This window comes from Xyrauchen texanus, chromosome 15 (assembly GCF_025860055.1).
Source record: "Xyrauchen texanus isolate HMW12.3.18 chromosome 15, RBS_HiC_50CHRs, whole genome shotgun sequence".
NCBI classification, from domain to species: Eukaryota; Metazoa; Chordata; class Actinopteri; order Cypriniformes; family Catostomidae; genus Xyrauchen; species Xyrauchen texanus.
This window is the reverse complement of record NC_068290.1, coordinates 35,226,691-35,251,455: the sequence shown is the minus strand read 5'-3', so window position 1 is coordinate 35,251,455 and position 24,765 is coordinate 35,226,691. Positions and strand designations below refer to the sequence as shown.

Here is a 24,765-nt window from a genome sequence, read left to right as displayed (position 1 = left end):
AAAGCCTAGAATGAAAACAAAAACAAGCCCAAAACAAATAAAATAAACACAAAACAAAGCCAATCAAAACCAAACAAAACCCCTAAAATAAAACACAAAAATAACAACAAAAATAATAATAAAAGCCTAGAATGAAAACAAAAATAAAAAACAAGCCCAAAACAAACCAAAATAAAACAAAAAAGTCAAAAACAAATAAAAGAAAACAAAAAACACAGAACAAAAAACAAATAAAACTGGAAAAAAAGATAAACTGGATTTCGTCATGTCATTTCCACATGTCATATCAAAGTATTTCTATCAGACAATCTCTCCATGACTATGCATTAAAGCACAGAGATTAACTCAAATATTTAATGCCTGGTACACCCCACAGCTGTAATGTCATGTATGCAAGAATAATCCAAATTCAGTTCCGCAGAGCGAGTGTATGACAGAGAGCAAAATGATGTACATTAGCCCAGGGCCTCGCTGATAAGATCTCAGCATCAAAGAGGACGATTCTGAAAGACCACAATGCGATTACACAGTAATGACCTAAATATGCACACAAATAGCCACAGACACAAAAAACTCAGCATATGCATGTTCTTCACTTAAATAACAAGATTAGAGTATTTCAGCCAAAGCTGCTGCTTTGGAAACACATGTGTAACATTATCACTCTGATCTTTAAATCTCAAAATGTGCAGAAAAAATATCCAAAGCAGCTGAAGGCAATGATGGATCACAGCACAATATTTTCTCAGTCTACTGAAGTCAGACAACACAGAGCAGCTCAACGAGCCCCCATTAGGGTAATTGATCTGTTTCAATCATTGATCAAGTGACTAAAATTGTACCTCTATCCTTTAGAGTCGTCTGTGTCTGGCCAATGAAAATTACAGGGCACACTCAGTCTAGATTCATTTCCTCAATGTGTGAAGATGTTTTAAATGAAACACTATCTGTAATACTAAAGAGGCTGCACCGTGGCAAGTAATTTCAAATAGACTACTTTCCTCAAGTCAACTGACCTGTCATGCACCTGATCATTTTTTGGGCACTGTTAAGAACAAGTTGAACAATAGGTCAACACACCCTCAATTATTTCCAAACCCAGAATGAACTAAGAATTTAAATGCGCAAAGGACTAAAGTCCAACGCAGATGAAAGAAAAAAAAAAGTGCATGTCATATATATATACATATAAAAGTACATCTGTTCTGTTAAGCACATAATTACTATTCTGTTCTCATAGAGATTCCAGAAAATCCCCTGTCTACCATTGGTTGTACAAACAGATAGTCCTGCTCCAAACTTGCAGCTATGTTGAGCTGGATGAGCTGCTTAAATAAACAGAGCAATATTTTGATAAAACCCCACAGAGACACATTGATACACTTTTAGGTCAAATCAACCTACAAATAAAATAATTTCAACACTGAACAAAAATTAAACACATCAGCTTTAATAAAGACTTGTATCCTTAATATCATTATTGTGTAGTAACTCTGTTATAAAGGCAATAATTCAAGATCAGTACTGTGAATATAGTCACAAATTGTAAGTAATTCACAAAATAGCACAGTGTCTTATATCTTATTGCTTAAAGGGATAGTTCACACAAAAATCACCCTCATACTATCCCAGATGTGTATGACTTTCTTTTGCAGAACAACAAACTAAGATTTTTATTAGAATATTTCAGCTCTGTAGGTTCATACAATTGCAAGTGAATGGTGACCAGAACTGTGAAGGTCCAAAAAGCTCACATGCACAACAAATGCGGATCGCCAAATTCAAAAGTAGAATGTGAAACTGGAGATTTTTATTAAAACAGGACTTAAATATTGATCTGGAATCGTATGTTTTACTTTTATGCCGCCTTTATGTCCTTTTTGGACCTTCAAAGTTCTGGCCTCCATTCACTTGTATTAAAAGTACCTAGAGATGAAATATTCTTTTTGTACATTTTAAACAAAGCCTTGATGGTTCTGTGATGGCTCAGGTTCATGTGGAATGTCAAAACAATAAATTAACAAATGTGATTTTCCTGTATTTACTATATAAAATCAGACATCAAATTATTACAAAGGGTGAAAAACAGAAATTCAATAACATAAATGTGTTTGGTAAAACATGTGGTGTAAGGCTTACAGTCATCTCTAAAAACATGTTTGACATTGTGTTGCTTAACAACACTGACTGACCCTGTTTAACTGGCTTTTCAGATATAAATGTGGTTTGTGTCATTTACACATTATCTGATAAAAAAAAAAAAAACATTTGGAAAAATAAAGTAGTATTATCTTTCACCAACACATTTCCAGCAGGCTTTTTTAATCATTCAGAATATTGTGGATAGCATTTCCTCATAACAGCAAGCTATGAGAACTTGCACCTAAACAACAATCATCACGTTCTTAAATGTTCTATATGTGTTGGCTCAGACTCAGAAATTAACCAGAGCTTAGAGCAAACATGCCACAGACAGCCATAAATTACCCCATATATTGATGTGAATTTATGTTAAAGTAAAATTAAAATGTTTTAAACAGTTAGAAAAAAATCTCCCCTCATAAAGGTAAAAATGCCCCTGAAAATCAAATCCTTAATGGAAAAGGTAATTTCTGTCACTGATGGCTGTAAGATGAGATAGATGATAGCTCGAGACTCGTGCACAGGGCAGGCAGTACCAGCAGTAGGACAGAAAATATGTCCACATACATCAGAGAAACAGGCAGTCTCGGCAGGGAATACTTGGCCGGCGGCTCTCAAGATGATGTAAAGGCCCAGCAATCCCAGACTGCCAGAGGAAAAGAGCCATGGGAGGAACACACACACACACACACACACACACACACACGTACCTGATACAAACACACACACTTAGGAAGGGACAGCATGTGAGTTTGGTGCTATTAAGTGCTGCACTACTTTAATTCCCATTTCCAGGTGTGAATTTCCAGTTTGTGAATTATGAAGGCATTATCAGCGGCATGAGTTAATGCAAGGGCGAGGCAGCGGGGGGGGGGGCGCTCTGTAAGACACTCTTTAATGGCACCTTAATTTTTCTGCTCGGCATGTTGTTGACATACATAATGCACTGCTGGTATTGTGTTTCATCTGCTTCTGAGACGCTGCTTCTTTGAAAAGAAATGAAAAGAATAGAATAGAATAGGGAAAAGAGCCAATAAGGAGAAGATAACGGAGACCGAAAGAAGTCAAAATGAGTCTAGGAGAGGAGGTGAGATAAGAGGAGCCAAAAGAAAGGGAAAATGAAATGACAAGACACAGTGTTCTAGGGTGAGTTGTGGGGTGTGCAGTATGACTGAGGTACTATATCATTGGTGAAGCAAGCGTGTATGAGCAAATGTGGGAGCGTGTTTTGGGGTAATTTCCCCCCTCTACTCTATTTGAACATAGATGCTAATCGGTTGCTGTGCAGCCTGTGGAACAGGCAGCAGTTCACACAAACATCCTATTGTGAATCAAACACACATACACGAGTATACATGCCCTTCAACACACTTTAATGACACCAGTTATACAGAAGAACATGCATTTATGCAATATCACATTAGTGCTAATTTACAGATCAACAGGATGATTGTTAGTGTGATATTGCTTTTGAATGGTTTAACAAAAAAGTCAATCGTCGCTGTCCAATAAAAACACGTATCTCCACTTTTGGCAATTTTGAGTTTTTACCATAGATGGAACGTGCTGAATGACCACTACCTACTGTTAAAACACTGTTAAAATATGTAAAACAATGAAAGGAGTCCAAAAGTATAGATTTGTGTAAATAACACTATTATTTTTTAGTTTGAAGTGGGTTAGGAGACTTTCTACATTGAGCTGGCTTTGTGATTTCACTGACAGCCAAAGCCAGTCATGTACATACAATGCCAGGTGGCTTTAAAAAGCAGACTATACCAACCATATACAGCTGCCAGATTTCTGTCTTTGCGAAACTGTGAGTGAAATCTAATTCTGACAATTTATGCATTGGACCTGAAAACACATCTCAAAACCAAACTGTCCACTCAACAACCAGAACAGAAACCCTAGTCATAAAACTGATTTTGATCTAAAATAGTGCATGAAAGCTAAGATTTTATCCCAATAATAATTCTCTAGCAATCAATAACTTACAAACTGAGTTCTGGGAACATGAACAGTTAGACTCAAGTCTGTAACTGAACATGCCCCATTGTTAATCAGCATGTAAGATTAATTCTTACAGTAATACTACTATCATGGCCATTGAAAATAATATCACAAATAGATTTAAAAATGTTTTTTGAGCAGTGCAGCTTTTTAGGATTGACAGATTTCTAGGGACTGATATGATTTGATCAAATACAGTCAAATTCTCTTTGAATACAAACAAGACTTTATTAACTAATCCACAACATACAACTAAACTAACACACAGACAAAATAAACACTGGTTGATAAGTGAGCTTTGACAGATGATGAATGGGAAATGTGAAAAATGTACGTTATGGAGTCTACAGACCATGCCTTGTGAACCAACATTACTTAATTTAATATGCCTCGATTTGCAATTGGGTATGAAATTATATATAAAACACCTGCACTTTCAGCAAAAGTTTGGAGGTTTGTACTTGCATAAGTTACGTTGCTTTAGTTCCTTGGTTGGCTTCGCAAAAAGTCTTTGTCTGCTGCGTCAATGGATGGGTGATGTAATGACCAGGCCGATCCACGCAAGCGAGGGCTCCCGCAATTGAGACCCGAGACTCCCCATCGCGTTTGTTCAAGACAGAATGAAGTACAGAGAGCATTCATCCTAGGTGGGGAGGTTTTGTTGAGTTGAGGTTGGCCACACCCCAAAGGTGTCTTGAGCAAATCAGAAGTGTCTTCTGCTAGGTAACATGGTAATTTCTGTCTTCCCCTTAAGATAATCAATTTATGACCTATTGTTCTAAGGTTTGTAAGTTTCCCGCTCAAAAAGTGAAAATTTTAATCATGAATATCATAAGAGAACTATAACTGCAAATAGCCCAAAATTATTTCACATCATCTTTCAGACAATAAATTACAAGCCAAACACTTGTACTTTCTTATTAAATTACAGTTATATTTCAGTTATAATGCATGATAAAACTTCCTAATATTTAGTTTGCTAGTATTAAAAATGGATAACACATCACACATTATGAGAAACATAATTGTCTGGGTTATCATCTGCATAAGATGCATCTGTCAGTTTTGTAAGTATAATCCTACGCATGGCTGTGTAATTAAATAAATTATAAAAATAAACAAGTCCAAAGTCCATGTCAAATGTTCATGAATTAAGCTTCATCTGAGCTGGTGAGCCGGAAACAGGCCTCATGATTAGTATAATAATTTTATAGAACAGTCCCTCAACTTTTCAGTCATGTGATGAGTTGGGGGTTTATCTGATTATCATCAAAGACCGAGGAGTTTCACTTTGCTTCCCCTGCAGTTAAGATTAGCCAGATGTAACAAAACAGTCTTTCTTATTTTTCTCTGCAAGTGAAAACAGTTTCAAAAGAAGCCAAAGCATCAACTCTCTGACCTGCTTTCTTACACTAGTTTTGAATTAGTGGCATTTCGTTTGTAAATGAATCAGTGTTTCTGAATCAATCTTTTCAGTGAACGAATTGTTGACCGTTGTTTCAGTGGTGAGCGACTCACTCTCACAACATAAAAGTCTCTCAATTGGCAACACCTAAAGCCTTAAATATGCAATTTCAAGAACTGGTCACTGAACAAATCAGGGAAAGGCATCACAATGAAGAATGAATTCAAATCCCCACCAATATTTGGAAAACTGCGAAAAATGAGAAGCAGGGTGATACGAATAGTGAAGCGTCCCAGTGATGTTGGTCTATATAAGAAAGAAAAGAAAAAAATAAAAGAATGAAAGGAAAGAAAAAAGAAGTCAGTAACCTTTATTAAATTAATATGGGATTTCCTTGAATTACCCATGAATTGCTTATTTTTTGACACTGGTGGAGGCTAATACCAATTATTATTGTATAACAACTGTAGTAACTGGGTGTTTCTTAAACTCTAGGCACTTTCATGTGCCAGGGGTTGATTTTTATTGAAATTAACAGATTTCCTCTTTTTTTGTGCTCTTTTAACACCATGGAAATCTAGGCCCGCGGACGGGCCCTTGAATGTACAAAATAAAAGTATGCGATAAACAAAACTGCTGTGTGTTACATTGGTACACATGCCACATATCTTTGGAAAGCTACATTTCTTGATTTTCTATTGATATAAACCATTTTAAGATACAATCACAACAGCAGGTACAATCTATATCTTTGTCAGACCACCAACATATAAACAACCAATAACAAAATTTAGGCAACTCACCTATGATGCCTCATAGTTGTACACTGAGCCATAACTTCCCGACAAAAGCGGTGTTGTTTCATTGTCAAATGTCCAAATGATCAAATCAAGTAAAATGTTTAGTCCAAATCACAGTATTACATCAATAAATATCCACAGACTCTTGTTGCATCATTTCAAAGCACCTGGCAGCTGTGCCTAATCTTTCACATATTACGGTAATAACTTCAGTTCAGATGTAAACATTTCCTATATCCGGTATCAAAATGGAAGCACGCACTCTGGCCTTTCGATTGACACCTCATTTGACCCAATAGGAGCTTCCATGTCCTGTCCACAGCCTTCAATACCCAACCACCATCTGTGTCGAGTGTAAGGGCATACCCACTTTCCTTTGTTTACTGATCAAACCAATTACATTGAAGAGTGGAAATGACTGGCGCATCGTATAGCCAATGAAATTCTGAAAACAGTGATATCGCGGCTTTAGTGGAACTATTAGATGGCGGCTCTGTTATGTCCTGTGCATAAAGTTTCCTCGAGTTTACCCACTGCTGTACGCCTCCGTGCGTAAATGCATGCAGAGCTGCTTTGGAACTGTTTACACATTTGGCGATTTAAATATGGTGAAGCGGACCTGAAAAACAGGATTTTCACCCCAGGATGTGATATAAGAAGGCATTCATTGTCAAAATTCTGAGTTTGGAGATGAAATTTCTGAAAACAATACAGATGATTCAGAGGCAGATGGAGAGATGAGACACGGCTCTGGACAAGTAAGTGTTTTCTTGTGTTTATAACATATATTACTGTATATTCGCATAAATAAGCTTTAGTTTGAATAATGAATACACATTTTGTAATTACCCTTTGTCCGTGTGTTTCCTCAGTGAGTGTTTGAACCGTTTGTGCGTGTTTTTAGTTCATTGTTTGTTTCAGATCTATTGACATGCTATATAGATGTTTTGTATATTTACTGTAAAATATATATATATATATATATATATATATATATATATATATATATATATATATATATAGTAAATAAATCAATAAATATAAGTTGAAAATAAGAATATATGTTGTGTTTGAGAGTCTATTTGTTACAATCGCGGGGAGGTGGGGAGGTGTAGGGCCATCTATTTGTTACAGTGCTGAATTCATGGGGAGGTGTAGGCCCATCTCTTTGTTCCATAGTACATTGGCAAAGTATACAGTATTTACAGTAAATATACATACAATAATACATTTTTACACACTCGAAAAGAAAAACTAATATATATATATATATATATATATATATATATATATATATATATATATATATATATATATAGAATACAGAAAAGATGGAGAAGTTGTGTCTAGCTTTGTAAATTACATTTATTTATTATCCCCCACTCAGCAAGCGGCCACATAAAGTGGAGCAGCAGGACAGCACCTCATCAAGAGAGGAGGGCTTTCAGAGAGACCCTTGCTGAGGAGCATGGCAGAGTTGGGGTCTCAATCCACAGCCAGACCAGTATCTCCTGCTCCACGAAGAGCACATCACAGGCTGTTGCACATCACCAAATCTTGCACAGCTGGTGGGTCTGAAGTGCAGGCAGTGTCATGCAAAGACACCAGTGAAGTACTCTCCTGTGTTGTGCCTATGTGCTTTGTACACAAATGTGACTGCTACAATGACTGGCATGTTGCTAGAAACATGTACAATTTTATAATGGTTTGTAAATACTTTATGTAAAAATTAATGTAAATAGTTTGTTGTGTATTTTTTATATAAACAAATTGTCCACCATAGCACTAGTTTTGACTCTTTTATATGCACAACATTTAGTTTCAAGAAGGGAAAAGGCACTCTAATGTGTTTATGCATCAGTTACTCTGTGTCAGCAAAACTAATAGTGGATCTGGATATGGAATATGATAGCTCTAAGTGTCATCTTTCATTAGAGCCCACAATTATGACTGTGCGTTGAAGCGTTCAAAAGTTGCAGCCTTTTTGTCCTAGGTTTCCAAAGTGACCTTTTGGAGTATCCAAAGGCACTTTTATAAAACACCTGGGTGTACCCTTAGAAAAACATGTGTAAAATATTCATTTTTTTATGATATTGTTATAACATTTGAACCTGGACTAGGTAAGGATTCATGCTGTGATCCCATTGTGTTCTCAAGCTAATAGCTACAAGTTATAGTCATCTGCAGGCATCTGTATGCAAAAAAAATTTCAGGCAGGAAAAAGAAAATTCTATTTCATTGTGTTCAAACTTCTATTACTCAAAATCAGTAGCACTTACAGTAATTCTGACTGCTGGAGAAAAAACTTCAGAGTGTCCCCTTTCAAATGTGACCAAAACCATGCATGTACTCCAAACGGTTCAAGAACAGCTTTAAATTTACTTTGGGTATGCCTTGATTAGGCGTTTTAGGCTAATTTTACAGGATTGGGAAGAAGTAAATTCTACAAATCCATAATAAAAATATACAATTTAAATAATATATAAACTAATATGTTTAAAGCTATGATATTCTAAACAATGTGTGATGCAATATTTTACGGTGTGAAAACTTCCACAACAAGGTTTATTGGGAGCAATGTATTTCTAAACAGTGAACAAGGACACTTGTTTTACAAGACCTACTGTATACTTCTCATAAACTTATTCACACAAACACACATGCACACACACTGGGGAATCTTCAGAGTGTTCCAATTAGCCCTTCCGACCTATCAATTAACAACAATTAACACTTGCAATTCTAATTATCCAGTAATACACAAACAAACAAAGGTTATATCATGGGAGAATTCAGGAGCATCTAAGATGCTTGATCTCTCTCAAAAGCAGAACAAATTAAAAGTCCCAGAACTGGAGCGTTCCACATCATTTACCACAGGCGGTACAGAACACACACAGAGTGAGCAGTTTCCCAGTCTCAGTACGTCAACGCAGGTCAGTTTGTTTAGGTGCTTGACAAACACACAGTTCCTATTTCCCTGGCAAGGCAAATGCTCTCTCTCACAGACAGACACACAGACACGGCCATGGGAAAAGAGTTACTAATTGACTACACCCATGAAACTCAAAGTTATTTTGGTATGGGAGATATAGTGATTGAATACCATGTACCATGGTAATACAGTGTTTTTTTGGACTTGTGCCATGGCACTTCAATCTTCTTGGACATGCTCCATGATAATACCATGTTTTTGGACATGTACCATGGTAAAAAATTTTTTTTTGGATATGTACCATGCTAATACAATGTTTAATTTGGCCATTATTCAATGGAATGGTTTTTGGACATGCACCATGGCAATACCATGTTTTTTGGACATGTACCATGGCAATTCCATCTTCTTGGACATGCTCCATGATAATACCGTGTTTTTGGACATGTACCATGGTAATACAATGTTTAATTTGGACATTATTCAATGGATTTTTTTTTTTGGACACGTACCATGGTAATACCTTGTTTTTTTTTTGGACTTGTACCATGGCAATTCCATCTTTTTGTACATGCTACATGGTAATACCATGATTTTGGACATGTACCATTTTAAAACCATATTTTGGCATGTGCACCACGGTAATACAATGTTTAATTTGGACATTAAACTGTGTAAATGATTTATGGACATGTACCATGGTAATACCATGTTTTTTGGACATGTATCATGGTATTGCTAACTTTTGGACATGAAGCATTGTAAAATCTTGTTTAATTTTGACATTATACTGTGTAAATGATTTATGGACATGTACCATGGTAACCTGATGTTTTTGGGACATGCACCATGGTAATACTAGTTTCTCTGGACATGTGCCATGGTAATGCCATCTTTTTAGACATGTAGCATGGTAAGACCATGTGTTTGCACATGTACAATTGAAATACTATATTTAATTTGGACATTATACCATGGAAATGTTTTTTTGGACATGTACCATTGTAATACCATGGTTTTTGGACATGTGAGATGGTAATGCCATCTTTTCAGACATGTAGCATTGTAATACCATGTTTTTGCACATGGACCTTGGTAGTACAATGATTCATTTGGATATTATACTGTAGAAATGTCTTTTTTTGGACATGTAACATTAATACCATGTTTTTTTTGGACATATGCCATGATACTGCCATATATTTTGACATGCAGCATGGTAAGACCATGTTTATGGACATGTATCATGGTAAAACCATTGTTTTATTTGGACAAATGGCATCGTAATACGATGTTTTCTGGACACGTACCATGTTTTTGGTAATGTACAGTACCATAAAAATAGCATGTTTTTGATCATGTACTATGGTAATACCATGTTTAATCAGGACATTATACCATGGCAATGTTTTGTCTTTTGCCAATGTCTTGTTTTTTGACATATAACATGGAATTACCATGCTTTGTTTTGGACATGCACAATGGTAATAACATGCTTTCTTTCAATGTAACATGCTTATACCATGTTTTTAATAAGTACCAGGGTGATACCATGTTTTACCATGGTATTAACATCTGATACTATCACTATACGATGGAACTCCTACAGTACCTTTTGATCTTATGTAATATTGTACATGGCAAGAAACTCAAAACATATTTAACTCAATATATATGTGCAATGTTGGAACATAACCGTACACAAGTAAAGAAATTAGGAATAACTAGTATTAGTACAAGTATTATATGTTCTACTAATATGCACTACAAAGTCTGCTCCAAGAATCCCCCTCTTAAAAATCACAAACCTGATAACAGACAGAGAAGAAAATGACTAACCGGCCCAGCTATTTTAGACCACACTGATCTTCCTCACCTTTTAAATACTGCACCACACAAACAGCTCATGCTTAAAGGTTAAGTGTGTCATTTTTAAGGCAACAACTCTGGAATATCTGGGCATAAAGCAAAGTAAAGGAGAATAAAATAGCAAAGTCTTTTTTTGGATGCCATGTTTGTTATTTACACTAGCAGGGAAATTCTGTTGCTCTGGAGAAAGCTGCTTACTGACGAGCCACATGTATATGGGAGTAAAGTGTACCACGCTTATACAGTGCATGTATAACACTGCTTTCTCGCAATAAGCCGTTTTCTGGTGTCCAAGTAAAACATAGTATATAATGAGCCTAATTTTCACAAGGAGGTGTGCTTATGTGAAAATGAATGACAATGACTTAATTTAAATACAAATTGCAAAAGTGGTGCAACTGTTTAGTGAACTCGCCCCATAGTATTTATCATACATACAGATCTTTGACATAATTCATTAACATAATATCTAGATTTGCGATTGGTGTCGTCACCCCTCAAACTAATCTCTGGCCTTCACCATTACAACCTGAACAGGTCTAGGATCAGTGGCAGAGGTCAGTGAGTGCAACTTTAATGCAGTGCCAGAAGACATCCACACACCTGCAGTACCAAAGCACAGTTCCTCCTCCTGTCAGTCGCTTCCGTTTCACTGGATTCACAACTCAATAAATCACATTAAAAGCTTTTCTTCTTCTCTTTCTTTTCTTATGATGTCGTAGAGTGTAAATATGTGTCAGTAGGTGGTGTATTTTAAAGCGCTTTTCAAAAGCAAGTAACTTCTGAAAACTATGACTGTGGGCATTGGAAAAGAAACACGCTGCAATCTATTCAGTGAAAACACTTTCAAAAAGCACCATTTTGGTACGCAGTATTATTCCACAAGAGTTTTTATGAGGTGACATATTTTTTTGCCATTCTTCCATAGTGAAGAACTGTACAAACGCTTTTAAAACACTCAATTAGCCCACAATGACCAAGTAAAGAATAATAAAAAATAAAAAAACATTTAACTTATATGAGTAATACGAGTTTGGACAACAAGAGGGCGAGTAAAAAATGAGAATGATCATACTATCCCTTCAAAAAGGGCTTATCTGGAAGTTTGTATGTATATAGCATATATCATTAACATGAAATAATCACCAATGGATTTTATGTGATGTGCGTTTGTAAATGAAGGGATAGTGAGTGCCCTCCGTGAGTGATTAAGGAATTCTATGGCTGGCTTAACTGTCTCTATTTGTCATTCTCTGCTAATCTGTGACTGCTATGCTATTTTTCTAGGGAAGAGAGAGAATACACATCCACACAGAGGACATCAAATGATGCTTCAAAATGTGATCCACATTTTAATTTCACACCCCATCAGATTTTACTGTCCATCCTAGCAGACCATAAAGCGCAAGAGAGAAAGGGAGGGAGGGAGAACAACCAGGAAGAAAAATACGCTTGCGAGCATTCATGGTCGTCTAATAAAGGTTGTTCAGAAGAAATGTGTAGAGGTGAGCTTTTTTCTTTTTCTTTTTTGCTAGAACAGAGTCTAAAACAAGTACCGGTAACACTTTAATTACCAATCTTTGACACCTTTGCAGGGGAGGTACAGGGTTTCCACATATTTTGACCAATGAATTTCCATTACTTTTCCAGTCATTTTTGATAACTCGGTAAGTTTGTTTTAAAAAACAAAACAAAAACATTTTGATTCAGACCAGTTTTTTTAATAAGTCATTTTGATTGACCTGCGAACCGGTTAAACTTTCACTAAAAAGAATGACTCGAAAGAATTATTCACTCAAGTAATCAAACAACACTAAGAACATGTTGAAATTACCTTTTATTTCTGGGTTTCCATCATCCTGGGAAACCTGGTGCATGGATCTTATATCTTGTCGTCTCATAATTGCAATTGCAAAAGGTGTTTGGGAGAATAGAGTTGAGTGGCTGTCGTGACACCCAGAGGCGGTGATAATTCTGTTTCATCATCATATAGCAGGAGGGCAACGGAAGGGCCTGTACAGGTTTCTAGTTTTATGGACTTAAGTTTAATGGAGTGGAATGGACTCTGTAAGTAGCAGCTATCTACTATATTTAAATGTGAGTTCACTAGTTAACCAGTTAGAGCTCCAGGCAATGACAAAGCACAACATGTGGAGAGTCAATTAGAGCACCAGAACATCGCACTTACATTACTTCTTTCTCAGACATGCATCATTTCAAGGTTTCTGGTGCATATGAAGGAAAGAGAGCTTGCACTTCATTTGAGAGTTTGTAAGTGTTGTCTTTCCCTCTCAATTGACAATAAAGTGTTCACAGAATGGCTAAAAACTGGATTCTCACCCTACAGCACAGAAATAATTCATAAATCAGAGTTGGAGTCAAGGTCCTCCAAAACACAGACTCATACCAAACCCTCTTAAGAACAAGATCAAAACCAATACCAGAGCCAAAGACCAAGACTAGTCCCCTTTAGGTCCACATCCAGACCGAAATCTAACCCCAAGACCCAGACCAAGAAAAGTCATAAAAAAACAAACAAACAAGCTGTCCATTTTAATGAAAAAAAAAAAAACAAGCAAAAAATAAATTAATTAATCACAAAGTCACTTTGTACAGTGGTTAAATAGTCTTTAAGAGCCATCGAATTCTCGGAAATGGTGAAGACCTTTAGTTCTTGTCTGAGATTCTAAGCCGAGACCCAGATCAAGACAATGACTTTATGTTTTGAGACCAAGTCCATCACACTAGACCCCCCAACCCTTTTTGGCATGCCAATGTGATAAGTCCTCATTACCATCATTACCGCGGAGACCTAGCATGTGAGGAGGCTCATGCTATTCTTCGCGGCATCCATGCATGACACGTCCCACCGAGAGCGAGATCCCCATTATAGCGCCCACGAGAAGGTTAACCCAACGTGACTCTACCTACCCTAGCAACCGGGCCAATTAGGCTTGCTTAGGAAGCCTGACAGGAGTCACACAGCACGCTAATAATTTTTACTTTAATTCTTATTTCTTGTTCTTAATTGGTTGTTAAAAGTATTTTATTTATAATTTTTAGGTAAAGCACTATGAATTGCCATTGTGTATGAAATGTGCTATTTAAATAAACTTGCCATGCATTGTTTAAACAAGCACCATTTTAACACAAGGAATAACTTTATTGGTATAAATATCACTTACAGTTAACAGAGCCATCAGACTCGTGGTTCACCGGCATTCTTTTAAATCCAGCATTTTGAACATTATGGACTTATAAAGTGTCCAGTTGATCCGCAGTTCAGAATCTCGCGGGATATAGTACGTCATCCAGGTATTTCTCGCTTACTGTGTTTTGTGATAACTGGGTATTCGAACATACTACTCAACTGGCAAACAGTTTTTGGAACACTACTGTATATAGTGGGAAAGCATAGATATTCGGACGCAGGTATATAATAGGGATATGTGGACGCAGCATAAAATTCTGATAGCAGGCAGGCTCCAGATGAAGTTAAATGAGTATAAAGAGGATTTGCAATGAGTCTTTGATCTCACTTACTGTAGTTACCAATGTACATCTATCAAAGTTATCTCACAAACTGTAGCAAGTGTGATTTTGCAAAGGACGTACAGTTTATCCAGTTTGCCTAAACTATAGTAGTCTGTTCTTGCCTTTAAGTGGTTCAACTTATTATTAGTTAAATAAAAAACTGTGAAAATGCTTTGAATTTCACACTCTCTTCCTAATGTAAAATAGGATGCAAATAGAGTGTGAATTCTGGATTCCTGGCCTGAGGAAATGGCCTCCAATCTGTCAAGTCTGTCTCTTCAGAAAGAAAGAAAGAGTGGGAGAAACGATTGATGGGGTGGATCTAAAATTGTGCTCTTTGAGACAGACTCTTTGGCAGCTCAGCGGTCTGTTGGCCGTAAAAAGGTCTGGGCAGGACTGAACGACCATTCAGCCAGTTTCCTGTGCTTGTCCTTGAGTGACCGAATGATTACCCCACACACTTGTGTTTTGATTTCAACACCTCAACACTGTATAATTCAGAATTTTCTGGAAATTAAGTTCTCAAAATAGACTTACCTTAATGTTTTCACTGATTCCAACCAACATTTTGGGTCTTTGGTCTATATTTGGGTAAATCTTTATCTTTTGAGTTAAAAAGTAACTATGGTTATGGTTGATTTGGTTCACATCTGAGATCACATATCAGAATTGTTCTTCAATTTCTGTCCAAGAAAGGACAAAGAAGAAATCAAGCAGACTGACCTGAGGGAGTCCTGACACCTCTCCCCTCTGAAGAGGCTGAGCGATTGAGGGAGTGAAGACCTGTGCATCATCTACCGGTCGGCCCTTCATGTAGTGTTTCCCAGCCTCGTAAATATCCACCTCAATCATCTTCCCTTTGAACTCAGGCTTCTTAGGCACCAGCACCTACAGAGGTATGATGGAAAAGATGAATTTAAGAAGAGATTATATGGAACACAGGGGCCTCTACAGTGTTCAGAAACAAATCTATTCTGCTGGTCACAAATATGACATGTTTACTGAAATTGTGGAGCTCAATGTCAAATATTTTCTATTTTTTTTTTTTTACCTTAGTGTAATAAATATGAATTGTCTTTCATTAAACTTCAGGCAGAGATCTATGACCATGTCAAATACATTGAAATTACATTGTGCATTAAAAAATGTGTAATTCATAATTACAATATAATGCAAACCACAAGGCAGAGAATAAAAAACCCTACATAAATCTAGAATTCAAACATGCCTATATAATATAAATTAACCAACTGTGCTGCTTGAACTTTGACACCACATTATGTGCTTGACTTGTTTGACACGTCCTGTGTCTGAATCCTGAGGCTCAAACCAAACAGCATCGATCTTCTCGTGTTCAGCATAATTCGGAGCTCAAATCAATAGCACTTGACAGATCTGAGAGTTGTGCCATAGGCCTTCACTTTCAAGCGCCTTTAACAGTACCCACTCCACACATACAGCAATTCCAAACACGGCTTGTAAACTTTAAACTGTGCATAAAAAATTCCCATCTCTTCACGATCTGTTTTTCATTTCTATAAAAGCTGTTCAACAAGCTTGCTTTGAGCTTTTAAGACTCATATACCATCTTGAACAGTGTTATTAGGTGCAGCTTTTATCGGTTTTTTTAAGTGGTAAAAAAAAAGAAAACAAACAAGCATTTTGTTTTATCGTACATGCTGTCGCATTCCCAAGACAAGGTCGTTGTAGCTCCTCTATCCCCAGTACATCTGGGACATTTCCATTGAGGCCTAGAGGGATTCTTAGGTCTTCCGATCTGCATTGGGTCTAAAAAGACATGAATCCGTCTAGGCATGGGGGCTGAATTGGATAAAAAATCTGTGTGGTTGGATCTATAGGGGTTTACATTGAAATTGCCTTCATTACGTTGAGCAGCAGATAACGTCAGAGCGTAAAAACCACCTTCCCCAGACATGAAAGGCTTGCCGGAGAGCTTAAAGTGTATTATGATTCATCAAAACTCAGACATATACGAGGATCTGTTGAATATGTTTTCAATTAGGCTGGGGAAATAAATGTGTTTTCCTTTTCCTCCATCTACACCACGGCCAACGTGTGCTGTGAATTTTAATTCTTTAATATGAGTGAGTTTTTTTTCCCCATTTACTTTTTCATTCAATTACACAAACCCTGAAGGTCAAACACTAACATTTTAAAGTGCAGATAAAGTGGTAGCATGTCTTTTGTCTCCCCTCTATTTAGAGTGAGAGTATGGCCTTGAAGAACAGGTGAAGTGTAGGGATTCTCCATGTCTGGGGAGGACCAGGAAGTCAGTGTTGAGTGTAATGAGGCTGAATAGCCATGAGACTCTCCACTTTTGGTAGGGGGTAATTTAATCAGCACACCTGCTGGTTCAAACAAATGGCCAACACATAGTGGGAAGTAAGCACAATGCAGACAACACCAAATGCTGCTAAGATGGGGAAAGTGGAGTTGTAGAGTTAACAGTAATTTAAAAAAAATGCCACAAAGTGTGGCTTGGCATAGTTTTTAAAGGTCTGGGGTGATAACCTAAAGGAAATGGCTTTGAATCAGGGTGTCAGGAATTGGCTGGTTAGCATATCTTAGTTATATCCGCCAGGTAGATGCTGGAACTACACCATTCGCTGCCAAAAAACATGGTTCGTAATTGACAGCCATTCAAAAATAATTGTTCTGATGAAATATTTTTCCAAGCAACATTAACATCACAAGCATTTCATTATATTTTAGTATATGCTTTAACAGTGAAAGATTGTTATTTTTTTTGGAGAGTTTTTAAAAGCAAGAAATGTACTTTTTATTTTTCCATATCTATTGCTGTTGATGATTAAACAGTGACTCGAGCCATCACATGACACCTGGTGCCAAACTGAGCGCCCATGAGCACCCAGACTGATCTCAATGTTGTTTTGGCGACAGTAGGTTTAAAGTTCATTAGCAAATCTCGGTCTGCATTTGCCAAAATTCAAACCATTGCCCTTGATGGTGGAAGCTAGAAATGTTGTTGAACTAATGGGCCTGTATAAGCTCCAGTTTCCGAATGTAATGTCCACAGAGGGATGCCAAAAGTGAGTCGTTTTTAAAGTTGTAAATTATATAATACAGTTTAGAATAATTACTTCCAGGACTTCTCGAACGCATTTACTTCCTGGTTTTACCACTGGAATAGAACTCAGGCTGCTGACACAATTTAGTTGTGCCACAGCAGAAGGAAAACACACTTGAACTGATGCAAAAATGTCTGATGTGAGATGGCGCTTTTCAGTAACTTGGCAGAATGGCGTTGATGTAAGCGTACTGGCAAATTCAGTAGCAACATGACAAATTCCCATGTGATCATGTCGGAACAACTTCAAATTGCGTATTTCCAGGGCTTTCTTGCACCAGCCGAGCACCACTATAGAGATGAATATATTTGAACTCCTTGTTTCGAACCAAGGGAGTGATCCACGACCTTTGTGCCCTTGAATAAGACACTTTAAATAGACATTTTAAATAGGTGTTCCTTCTCAGTGAAAGTATCCTTTTGAATAAGGGGACGCATCACCTTTTGCAGACCCATTCGTAGTCGCCACATTTTGTCACTGCTCATTTGCATAAAATTAACTAGCAACCTAGTCGCAGTGCCAATCATGTCTTTTGCTTATTCCAGAAATTGCAGACTCTCATTGAAACAAATGTCTACACGACACGTAGAGCCCTATTTTAAGACTGCTACGTCCTGAGTGCAGTGCTATGCGATGTGTAATTTGTGCAAAGTCAGTGGGCATGGCCATGAAGTTCTGGTATTTTCGTGCAAGCATGTGCTAAGTCTTGCGATCAAGTGCGTTGGCAAAATAGCGCACACAAAACGTGAATGGGTTTGGTTAAGTGCCAGTTAATTCTGTGGTTCTTCTCCAGTTAATGCACTGTCTGCATACTATTATGTATTCCTTTCTCTTTCAAGAAAAATCAATATAAAATAATTTGGTAGTTTAAATGGACCATTTGCAATACATTAGAATAATAGATTTAGGCATATTTCTATGACAATGACATGCTCCTTATATACGCATGGACAATGTGGTGTTTGTCAGGACTAATTAAATGTAGGTTGCATTAAATACTAAAGAATGTATTATAATCACACTGAGTATTTTATTCATATATTTAATCAATGATCAACAGAGGCACAAATCATGGCTGGTATTTCAAGTGACCAATAGCTCTTTGATATCATCTGCTGGTTGAATTCCCAAACTGCAGATGCAAGAACTGTGTTCAGTTAGCGCAATGAGCCATTTATCAGGAAAACAGCTAATTGTGATTTATACTACTTCATTAACATACAGTACACCCACAGTTTATGCACTTATGCCCAAAGATGGCGCAAGCACTGCCATTAACACCCACTTGTGTGTTGCGCTGGCAAGAAAATTGTCCTTAGAATTAGTACTCTCACAAACACTGGAAAACCTGTATCGCATCGTCGTTGCACGTAGCTCTGCGCCTAGTTAAGACAATAGAGCCCTTAGTCTCTGCAAATTGATGTCAGTGTGAACTTCCTTTCAGTGTACTGTAAATTGCTTTAGATAAAAGCAAAAATGTGAGGTTTGTTTGTGTTAAAATACTATTGAACATGGGTAGTACATTTGATAAGGTGTATCCAATGCACGCTTAGTGGCTGTTGAACTAGGTACATAGTAACATGTTACTATGTTTCAAAGTTAAAAATCATGCTATAAAGATGAAAACTGCTAGCTGACAGAAGCCCTTGACAAGTTTGAGCAGCTCTGTCTTCAATTTTGTCTTTGACACCGGCACTGGAAACTCAAAGGTAGGCTGGGCTTAAGCTCCAAACAACCTGAGCTGAGCTCTTAATCGTTGCCATGTATATGGCAGACCATTGAGCAAAGCTGGGCTCTCTTTGATGGATGGTCAGTCACGTCTCAAAGACTCTGGAGAGCGTATCGGCTTTGAGTCCCCAGATCAAGAGTAAAAGAGGGCGAACAAAAGGAGGAAAAGAAAACAGAGGGCTTGCATCCCAAATAAGACCTCCCATCCTTTAATGTGCAGCCTCGTCCTCAATCTAGTGCTAGAGATGGCTTTCTGTTGGGTATTATAATGAAAAGATCCCCCATGACCCATGAGGAGCTGAGAGCCACGGCATTGCACTTGTCCATGCTCAAGACTGATTGAAAGCTAAATCTGAGATGTGGAAAGTCAGACAAAACTATTTAGTGATAACATCCATCTAATTTCAGACCATAAACTAGGTTTGAAAGAGAATGGATTTAAAAATGTACATGTAATTGGAACTTGAAGTCAACCAATGTTAGATTTTGTCCAAACCGATAATAAAGATGTTGGAAGAAAGCAGATAACCGATTTACTGGCCGATATTTTTTCAAATCAATATTTTGAATGTAATTCAACAGATGCTGTGGTCATAATTTTTCAACGGCAGCCATGTAAAAAACTAAATAAAAATACATAATTATCAGCGAACAATGGTCGATGTTTTTTTGATGACACTTTCCTTAAATAAACATTTTACTCAACAATGAAAATGTACTTGTATGATTTTCTTTCCCTTTGGAAAACAAAAAAAGTTTAGCAGAATTGATCACATAGCTCTTTTTCATGAAATGAAGGCAAATTGGGACAGACCCCCCCCCCCCCTACAAAAGTCTACAAATGCCATAACTTAATTTAGCTCAGAATTCAGTCTTGTGTGTTTGGTACAAAACTAAACTTCTATCTTTCAATAGCATCAAGGTAGCTAAGATGGAGTTCTGGCTGTTCCATTGTTAGAAACGAGAAGTCTTTGAAAAGGATTTTCAAAAGGGAATCTGGTGGAATAGCAACAGCTACTAAGCCAGGTCTGGGCAGAGAGAAAGTCCAGCTGAGAAAGTGGATAGAACGTCAATCATCCCAGAGAACTGAGAGTGCATTGAGGGCTCAGGGCCATAAAGACAAATGTTTCAGCAGTCAGAATGCTTATGCTGTTGTATTGGAGTCTTGGTGAGTTGGTATTTTGTGCTTTACATCAGTCCTTATGAAGTGAAGGGAGAACTGACTAAAAGCTAAAAAATGTTCAACATCATTGTTCTGTTAATATTCATATGGCAGATTTGATGGATGTACTGACATTTTTTTCCACAGCCTTGTTCTGTACACAACTGTGCAGTAGACATTATTGATGCATTGAATAAAGGTTAACAATTTCTTCAATGGCCTTGTCCTGATGTTTTGTTCAAAATAATAATGCAGACTTTATTGTAAAATCCTTAAAAGACCTAAACCCATATCAAAGTACCTCGTAAATTCTCTTACAGAAAAATATGTTCAATATAATCAAACTCTTAAATTTCCTTGAACAAGTGTCCAATACAAGAGTGATAATTATAGAAGCTTCTATTCTGGAGAAAAATCTTCAAACTTTTTAAAAAGGGAAACTTCAAAAAGACTGATGATCGTCAACACAAGTTGAAGTTTAATATATATATATATATATATATATATATATATATATATATATAGTACTGTGCAAAAGTCTTTTGCAAATAGAAAAGATTAGAACAGAAGAACAGGGAGCCCTGCAACAGATGTCATGGACCCCACAGAGCCCCCCACTGAACATCGTGTGAGTCTGAAATTACATAGAGATAGAAGAACTTTGGTGAATTCTCCAAGAAGCTTGGAACAGATTTAGTTTTTGTATGTTCACTGGACTTTGTATGACATTAAGTGATAAATGAAAACTATTTATTTCATTATTTTTGAAGACATCCTCACTATGCAACATTTTTCACAATTGCCTAAAGCTTTTGCACAGTACTGTGTGTATATATATATATATATATATATATATATATATTAGGGATGCACTGATCCGATACTTGGATCGATATCGGCTCCAATACTGACATTTTTAAATGGATCGTTTATCAGTCCGACGGTTCCGATCCAAATCCAACACTGTGTGTAAGTCATGTTCGTTACGGTCTAGCTCAAAAATGACATAAAAGAACCATTAAAACACAATTTGAAAGATAAATAGTGGTATCGGTGCATCCCTAATATATATATATATATATATATATATATATATATATATAATAGGGATGGGCATTTTGGAAATGTTGTCTACTCGAGTACTCATTGAGGGGGGCAAGTACATGTTCATAACTGTATACTGTACATAACAACATGTCTGCTGCATTGCATCTTGTTGTTCCAGTGTATCGTCTTGTCATTATTATAGGCTGTTATAAAATTGTATGTTACAAAATGTACAAAAGATTGCATAATCAAAATTGAATGCATCATATTTTGTCATTATGTGAAGTTTCGCTGCCCAACTCTGAATGTGCACAACGTGCGTCTGTCTGTTCTTCCTTCAGGTTGCCGTTGTAATCTTAGTAAGTGCGCACCAGTTTTTTTAGTGACTGTCTGAACAGGATATTTTCAAATAACAGGAGATGCCATAATTATTGCGTTTTAATATGCATGTTAAGCTGAAGTTCACTTTTGAAGATGCTGCGTTGTGTTCTGTCTAGCTGTTTGAAACACTCACCTGCTGGACACTGCCACATGTGCCTGGTGTGCATGTGTAAGTGTGTGTGTGTGTCCAAATGTTTGCTCTTGTGAGGAAAGCTGTGATGCTCTGTACTGTTGTTGCTGTGATTCATGAAGCATTCCATTCAACTCGGAGAGTCTGAATTTACACCTTTCAACTGAGGAAAGTGCGAAGGAATGACACTTTATATCGGATATCTAGCTTGGAAACTCGAGTGGAAATCTTCATTCATTTCATTGAGATGCAGGTGTGTGCTACGTCATGCAGAGAGGTTTAGTGACAATAATTCACTTTTATTATAATATCCATTAACGAGTCAAAGTTCTTACATTACATGATAATAAAGTGTGTTCAGCAAACGTTTTACAGCTAAAGGTTTTCAAAAAGCAGTTAATTCACTCTCTTTGTTTTGATTATTTTAACGATAGCACTGCAGCATCGTATCAGTTTGTTTGCCATGAGAAGTTTCTGATAATCAATGTACATTTACATTTATGCATTTGGCAGATGCTTAATCTCCCTCTTTGACACGATTAGTTAAGAAAAGTCACATCATGCGTGATTCACTATTGATCATCGTTTTCAGATCGATCATTGCTGCCACGTCCGAGTCCTTGTGGCCATCCCTAATATATATATATATATATATATATATATATATATATATATATACACACATACATATACATACATACATACACACGTATACAAGGTTGGGGAGCAACGGAATACAAGTAATGGGATTACATATTTAAAATACAAAATATAAGTAACTGTATTCCACTACAGTTTTAAATAACTGGTAATTATAATACAGTTACATTCAAAAAGTATTTTGATTACTGAAGAGATTATTTAGCATTTTATTGTCATTCGTTTAATGTAATATTTAGTCCTTTCAGATGGAAAACATTTATTCATATAAATGATGCGATCCAAAGTGCACAGCTAAAATGCTATTTCAAGCCATTTACATGTACGTTACCAGGCACGATCATATTTCTTTATCAAGAAAATTCACTTATTTAATTAATTATTTACTTTTTCTAGAAAGACCTTTGATATTAGGAAAAATATTGTATTCTTGATAATACTTAAAAATTGCCATTGTATGACATCATATAAAACAAATAACCTGTTCATGTAGAAAATAACCACTTTTAAGTCAAAGTCAAAGGTCTACTCGTACCTGTTCATAAAACTTGTTGTGGGCAACATAGTACTGGGAATCAAAAGACTCTTCAGTGACCAGCACATGCTGTCTTTCACCAACCTGTGAGAAATGAGAGAGAAAGACATTCAAACAACACATAACTGCAGATGAAATGATTATCTTTCCAATAAGAACAGAGACATTCTTCGATGTCTGAAATACTAAAACAGACAAAGATGCAAGACTTTATGATATAAGCAACTCCAAACCCAAACGCTAAGGAGCTGCTTCATTGCCTACTCCCAGCTGCCTTCGAAGACAGCATCCTAACCATCAAGTGACTGATTTGGAACACATACAGAGACAGAAACTTTGTGTGGCCAAAAAAAAAAAAAAAAGAAAGAATGAAGAGAAAAACAGAGCAAGATCACTATGGCCACATCATTAATAGATGCTAATTGGAGAACACAAAAGGGTTACAGCAGTCAGCAATGCATGTGTCTAGCCAATCACCACTGTCTCTATCATGTCAAGATTATAGTTGATATTATCTTATGATGGAAAATATCCCATTTCATTCACACTGTCAAAAAGAAACTGTTCATGTATTAAATACGTACAAAAAAAAGGCTTTGTGTGTCAACCATTGGTTTACTACTCAAAGCAGTAAAATGAATGCAGAGTGTTTCAAAAATGTTTGGGCAAATAACAGAAATGCAAACATGCCAAAAGCACGGTTGCGCACACACATTGATGCACAATAAGATTTTAGAGGGGCCACAAATGTGTGTAAATTGTCTGAGGCCTGACGTAAAGCAGCCTTCAGAATATAAAGAGATGGAAAGGTTGTTCTCCGATGATGGTTAGAGAGAGACGCTTTACGGAATCCAGATTGCCATCAGTCTATTTAGACGGAGCATCTGGCCTATTGAAATGACAACTAAGTTAATGTGCTTTGCGGAGCCTCTTGCCCTGTGAAAGGGTCCCTCTTTGTTTGGGGGCCCCTCAGCCTGCTCTGGATGAAAAGCCGACTGCAGGAACAAGGGGAGACGAGCTGCTTGTGTCTGAAATGTTGTTGCAAGAGGTTGGCTGCTTTGTGCCTCTACTAAACCCCAGTGCTTATTAAAATGTGCCCGCCTATCCAGCCTTGCAAATGAAACACACAAAAGAAACATACATGCAGGTGAGCTCTAAGCATGTAGAACTGAGTATTGTGCAAGCTGAGAGCCTGTAGCTGGACTTCAATGATGTGGGGATAATAAATAGCAAATTTTTGGTTAACAAAGTGAGGAAAAGCATACACCAGATGGCATATCTATTCACACATCCATCTATATGCAGTGGTCCCAA

General features: G+C 36.9%; 1 protein-coding gene across 1 annotated transcript in view; it reads right to left on the bottom strand.

Moving 5' to 3' along the window:
- LOC127655601 (threonylcarbamoyladenosine tRNA methylthiotransferase-like) overlaps positions 1-24,765 on the bottom strand; it is a 483,546-nt gene that overhangs the window by 7,283 nt on the left and 451,498 nt on the right. The window contains exons 13-14 of the mRNA XM_052143491.1: positions 23,452-23,535; positions 15,422-15,586 (exon numbers count right to left, since the gene is read on the bottom strand). Coding sequence (XP_051999451.1) covers positions 15,422-15,586; positions 23,452-23,535 — 249 coding nt within the window. The remainder of the gene's footprint in view (positions 1-15,421; positions 15,587-23,451; positions 23,536-24,765) is intronic.